At 27.4% G+C, this 6,696-nt stretch overlaps 2 protein-coding genes across 2 annotated transcripts in view; one reads left to right on the top strand and one right to left on the bottom strand.

Moving 5' to 3' along the window:
- Nucleotides 1-168, top strand: part of LOC108689132 (caspase-8-like) — a 4,756-nt gene extending 4,588 nt beyond the window's left edge. Inside the window, 1 exon segment of the mRNA XM_018195772.1 lies at nucleotides 2-168. Within this exon segment, the coding sequence (XP_018051261.1) occupies nucleotides 2-168 (167 nt within the window).
- A 1,341-nt stretch (nucleotides 169-1,509) lies between these two features.
- LOC108689214 (sodium channel protein Nach-like) overlaps nucleotides 1,510-6,696 on the bottom strand; it is an 11,423-nt gene continuing 6,236 nt past the window's right edge. Inside the window, exons 7-10 of the mRNA XM_018195881.1 lie at nucleotides 5,314-5,364; nucleotides 3,835-4,027; nucleotides 2,422-2,528; nucleotides 1,510-1,648 (exon numbers count right to left, since the gene is read on the bottom strand). Coding sequence (XP_018051370.1) covers nucleotides 1,518-1,648; nucleotides 2,422-2,528; nucleotides 3,835-4,027; nucleotides 5,314-5,364 — 482 coding nt within the window. The 3' untranslated portion in view covers nucleotides 1,510-1,517. The remainder of the gene's footprint in view (nucleotides 1,649-2,421; nucleotides 2,529-3,834; nucleotides 4,028-5,313; nucleotides 5,365-6,696) is intronic.

A 6,696-nucleotide genomic window follows, 5' to 3' on the forward strand; every position in this document is an offset into this window, starting at 1 on the left:
ACTTATGGGAATCAGTTAAGTTTTTATGATTGTATCAGAAAAATAATGAAATCTATGCGAGAAAAAAAAGGAATAATAGATGGGAATCAGATTGCACAATTAACAGAAATACGACCGGATCGTTTGGAATCAGACTTCCAATTAAAGCAAGTTATCTCTGCAGATTAACTAGAAAGTAATCGTATATTATAAATATATTATATATATTATGACTTATAAAGGTAGATAGTATATTCAAATAAATAATTTATATATTGATTGTGACAAAAATTAGTTTTAAAAGTTAAGACTCCTGAGCTCATATTGAATCGTGACATCAGAAGCTAGAAACGATATGTTAATTTTTATTACGTGCTATTTGTAAATAAAGCTAATTTGGATAAAATGAAATGATGAGATCATTTAAATCAATTGTAAGAATGAAAAATTCAATTCGGCAAAGCCAAACAGACGACAGTATGCATGAGAGACAGGTGTCGATATATTCTAAAAATTGATAGGGAGTAATTAAGAAGAGAAAGAAAGAGAAATTGTAAGAATTTCGATGGGTCAAGAAAAAATATAATTTCGAAGATTGAGTACTTGATAGGATTTCAAACCAGTATATAAGTACGCCATGAATATCATGCCCTGTACTGTCCCTACGCACACAGTCAACCTAATTCAAAATTCTTAGGATGGGCGAAAGCAAATTTCTACTAAAACATGAGATTTAACAAGTTTTTCTACTTCCGCTTTATTGTCACTGACATTCCACAATATTTCCAATAGAGAAGTCGCATAGAATTGCTCTTATTATTGTTTGAACATTTAAGACATAATACGTTATAAGTAAAATTATGAAAGGTGTTTTGGATTTGCTATAGACAAAGACTAAAAGATAAGTTTGTCGGGAAGACTAAGAAGTTAAAAGAAAGAGATAAGTGAACGAAAGAAATTGTAACTTTCTCTTGTGAAGGGAGGAGTGTGAATCGGACTGTAATCTAAAAATACGCTAAGACAGGATATTTATGCGTTTTATCGAATGATATATTTTTTTAAGTCCGTTGATTACCACGGCTGTAGAATGGAGAGATTCGAGAATTTCTCTGTTCTGCAGTCTTTGTTGTACGACAAAAACGGATGAACGAATATCATTCTAAGTCTCAAATCTTTTTTTTATATATTTATTTGAATGTTCTCTGCAGAATTTTATGAAAGATACAAAAAATAGTTTAATTTACAGGATTGGAATCGAGATATATAAAGTTTAGACCGCTTAGCCTTTATTTCTTAATTGTTTGTGTTTTTCATATAACGATCTTTATAAAATGATAATTTAATTACATTATTTTAATTACATTTATAAAAGGAATAATAGACTACTTTGAGCTTAATGTAATTATCAAATTATTGACTATACATTTATATATAGATTGGTATCTTAAAATTTATTTTCATGACAATAAAAAAAATAAATTATATATTTTACACTTTAATTTTTCAATCTTAAATATTCCTAAATATATTTATAGTTATTATATATTGCTATGTTTCATGGAATTGATACAAGCATCAGTTATAACACGTATTATGAAGAAATACAGAAACTCAAAGATAGACATGAGACTGAAACCAGCAAATAGTCCAAGTAAACCGCCAAATGATGCTGCAAATATTAATAAATGTTATTTGTATATATAATCTTACCGCGAATTTTCATGGGAGGATTATTTAACATGATTTGAGTGAAAATGAAAAAATCTAATAGAAAATGAGTGCGCTTTGCTTCTGCTTTGTGAAGTGATAAGAGATGCTGAAATGACAGAATTATCAACATTATAGGCGCATGAATATCTTTGAATTGACTGCAATAAAAAATCCTGTTTTAAGATTGAAATAGACGCAAAATTAAGAGGTACTTGATTAAGAGGTACTTTGACTTTGTACTAAAAATGAAAAAAAAAGTTAAAAACTTGCACTTTTCAGTTCGTTGAACTGTCATCTGACATAGACATTTTCTTAATATAAAAGTTCTATATAGCACTTCTATATAGCACGGACAAAATGACGTAATATCACTTATGATGACAGCTATACGAGCTAAATGTAAGTGAAGTTTTTATTATTTTTTATTTTTTTTCGATTTTCTCGTAGAATTTAATGTTGTGAGTATTTTTTATGTGTACTTCAATTCTATGAATATAATTTTGCTATCCATAAATCCAATTCGGAAAATTATCGTTAAATGGAATTGATGGTAAAGTAGAGCAATTTTAGGATCCCTTTATTAGTCGCTTCGCTAGAATTCGCTTTTTTTCTGTCATTCTTTCATTTTGTATTAAAACGCATATGTGTGAGTATATTTCATCAAAATTCGTGGTGAGATATTCTAAATTCTCATCGACATCGATTTTATAATATGTAAAAACTTTATCTTACCAAAAATATTGCGCCAACTATAATTGACTGATCGTCGATATTGGAAAGCAACCAAATCGTTGAAAAATATATGTATTACACTATGATTGCTTATGCTGGTAGTGTTACTGTAAAATTATAATAAGGAGTTTTTGCAATAACATAGATATAGATATGATGAAAGTCACGTTATCTCTTTCTTAATTAGTTGTTAAGAAGAAGATAACGTTTACCGTAACGTTTATCGTATCTGAATAAATGATATTGCAAAAATTCCTTAATATCATTAATTATAATATCATTATGTAAAACATATAGAGAGAATATATTTTGGCTGTGTTGTTCACTACGAGTATATGTAATATAAACTATTGATTTTTAATACTTAAAATCTATAATTTACATTATATATTACAGATTTTCAATATTCGCAGCGAATAATGGATCGCAGCTTTTAATATATAACTATCTAAATATCTAATATATAACTATCTAAACTTATATACTATTATAAGGGCATAATCAATCTCTAACATTCTATATTTCACTGTATGATACAATGTACGATTTCATATTCTTTAATTTAATTTAATTAGTCGTATATAATTGTATACAAATAAAATGTGTTGTTCAATTGTGTCGTTATTTTATATCACTTCTAATATTAAATTTTTATATTCCATCATTCATTTATTTTTCGAGGAAGGGTATATCCAAACTTGCATAGTTGCATAAATAATATATGTATAAAGAAATTTATTCAATCACATTTCTCTTACAAAGTCGCACGTAAAATGTAATTGGATAACTTTCTTTATGAATATGTTTATGCGGCAATTTGCAAGTTTGTGTAGATATACCCAATCACTCTAATAAAAGGTTTCAAGATTACATTCAAATGTATTGGACACATATAGACTATTCTATATTTATATATGAGATTTTTCTTTATTTCACTTTGAAAAAAAAAGCGAAGCAATGTTTACAAGTCGACTGTGTATCTATCACGAAATCAGTAAGGTTATCGATAATATGCAGTTTATCCAAAAATAATTCTTATTTTACATATTATTTAAAAGAAGTAAAATAAGTATAATAAAATCTGAAATTGATCCATCGCGTAGTTGAAAAAAATTTGTAAAAATAGAGGAAAGATAACAAACCAATGATAAGTGAAAAAGGCATAACGAAAATTATAAGAAATAAATTACAATTAGAAATGCAGTTCTATTCATACTTGAATCAAATTATTATTTTTACTCTTAACTGTTATTTACTTTTTCTTAAACGTTAATTTAAGGAACTGCAAGGAATTAATAATGGAGTTAAAATTAATGTTGTTGAATAAATATTGTTTTAAAATTAGTAAAAAGCATATCTGAAAGAAAATATATAATTTAATGCTTTATATATACAATTAAATTATTTTTTTACCTAGGTCTTTTTGAGAAATTGGCACCGTTATAATAAACAGTATTATCGAGAATACCGAAGGAGCTTTCAATGGGATAATAATATAGAAGGCAATCCGGTATGCATCCACAAGGTACTTTATTTACATCATCTAATGTTTTTGGAAGATTTTGTCGTTTTTGATTCATCTCTGGCCATGAATTATCTAAAAATGCTGTAAAAACATTAATAGAAATATTAAAGAAGAATTAAAGAAATACTTTATTATAGTGTTTTGGAAAGTCTTGGGAATAAACTACAAGAATGTACAATAAAAAATGGCTCCATTAAAAATATTTAATTTGATTTGACTTACATATTGGAAACTTCAGAGTCAAACTCTTATCACCGTTAAATACGTTTTATTTAACCCTACACTTTAAACAATATAAGAATCTTTATTCTAGATACTGCATATGTGAGAACACAATCAATACTAGAAATTCAAAATCCCTATTATGATCGAAGTTAGACTTTCATTGCTTTAAATAATTTAAATTTAAATTATTAATGTATACTATGTGTGTAATTGCATATATACCATATTATAGTCTTTTCGAACTGCGCTCCGAATTGTTTTTCCGAACTATAAACGTAATTAAAACTACTCTAGTAATCACGAATTAAATTGAGAAGCAATTTCAATAATTTGATGCTACAATCAAGCATCACATTAAAAAGCATCATATTAAAATTAATATTGGATTGTCCGGAAAGTTCGTGCCGCAAAAGATTTAAATTTAATAAATGAAATTAAAAATTTAAATCTTCTACGTTTCAATTTTCCTTTAAAATCGGCACGAACTTTCTGGACAACCCAATATGTTGAAAAATTGTTACTAGGGTTTCTTATGTATTTTTCGCTATAGTTAATCGTTTTTAAATATTTAATATTTCTGAACTTTTTGAGGACTCTCTGTATATACTTCGCAGTTTAGACGCTATTCACTCTAAAAAAAAACATCGATTCTTTCAAGGGAGGCTTTTTTACTTCCTTAATGTGCGATTCAACACTTTGACATATATATCAAAGTCAAGTTCATTGGAGGTTCATTATTTTCAATATTTACACATTTTTATTATTTTTATCTTAGAAAATCCGAATTAAATAATTAAAATTTTTGAAGCATTATATTTATTTACTATCCCGAATATATCCATGTACATAAAGTCAAACATACGGAAATAATTGTGTGAGTACTTTTAGAAGATATTTTTAGATAAAAAAATTTGATTGTTAGTATAAAAACGTTTATTTTTTAAATGTTAGCTAATGTATGTTTGGAAGAGAGAGAGAGAGAGAGAGAGAGAGAGAGAGAGAGAGAGAGAGAGAGAGAAAGAGAGAGAGATTTTTAAAAATTAAAAATATTGTAATATAAAAATCTATGCTTATATATGTATATAATTATAATTATATATTTAGGCTTTTTTATATATGTACATATATTTACGAATACTTACATTTATATTTTTTCAAGCATTGAATATCCTTAAGATTACATGTCCTGGTACCTAGTATGATAACAATTTAATATTTATGTAAAAAAAATGTAATGTTTACATAAAATATTTATGTATAAAAGTAAAAGCTCCAAAAGTTTAATTACTTGTATATACACAAAAGAACAATACAAAGTCTAGAAAACATATCTAATGCATTAATTAACTTTAAAGAAAGACTCTAAGAATGTAAATTCGAATATTTCAATATTAAGGCTATTCGAATCGCACTAGGTGTCAATGCAAATTTATATACATAAGACAACAAGTCAACGATTATTTAAACACGCGTTTCGACTCTTATAATTCTCACTCCTTCCCGTTGCAATCTTTCTGCAACTCTTATATTCTCGCATGCGTTAAAGACATTTTATTAAATAATTATTATATAGTATATTCGATGATTATGTAGTAAATATAGGAGCAATATATAGTGCAATAAGAAAAAGAAGTTGCACGAATAAGATGATATGTGTAGATCCGCAATGGATGGGAAAGGACTGCACACTACAATGGGTGGGAGAGAACAGTGAGTTGGAAAGAGAACATAGGTAAGGAAAGAGACAGAAAGGACAAAACCCCCCTTTCCTAGACTCTTCGCTCAGTGACGCACTTGCCCTCTTTCTTGCCCCTAGAACCCAATGTTTGTGACGTACTTCTCCTCCTTTGTGACCGGACTCACACATACACGCCGCATATACATCGGACATGTACACATCATATATACATTTACGCATTAACACATAATGAATTAAAATCCTCATAACTATTCTACTAATGAATAAGTTTCCTAATCAATAAATCTTATTAAAATAAATAAATCTTCTTTTTAAAATAAATCTTCTCTTTTGTTCTATTTTCTATTATTGATGAATAATAAAATAAAAACGAAAAATAGAATAATCTTTAAAGATTGATTTTACCTCTTTAGGGTAAATTCAGGTATTAATTTCAAAAAAATTATTACATATCAGTATATCTTTTATGTATCATCATAGTTTCACAATTTTTTGAATTTCCGAATGGATCTTTTCTTGTTATTTAAAATAGCAAATATGTTTGGGTATAGAATATCAAGTCTCTAATGCCTACTCTACACTGGACGCAATGGATAATGAGCGATATCCTATGAAAGCTCTGCTTTTTCTCACGTGATGTAAAGCAGATCTCTCATTGGATATTGCTCATCGCGTCAGTACGCAGTAGGGTACAGAATAAGTCGGGTACAGAATATCAAGATTTTATTATCATATAAAATGATTTTTTTAAATGTGATCTTTCGACTATTAACGTTAATCTTGTAATTATCATTTTTGCAATTTGGGACGTTTCCTTGTAGATATA

The sequence above is a fragment of the Atta colombica genome, unplaced genomic scaffold (genome assembly GCF_001594045.1).
Source record: "Atta colombica isolate Treedump-2 unplaced genomic scaffold, Acol1.0 scaffold261, whole genome shotgun sequence".
NCBI lineage: Eukaryota > Metazoa > Arthropoda > Insecta > Hymenoptera > Formicidae > Atta > Atta colombica.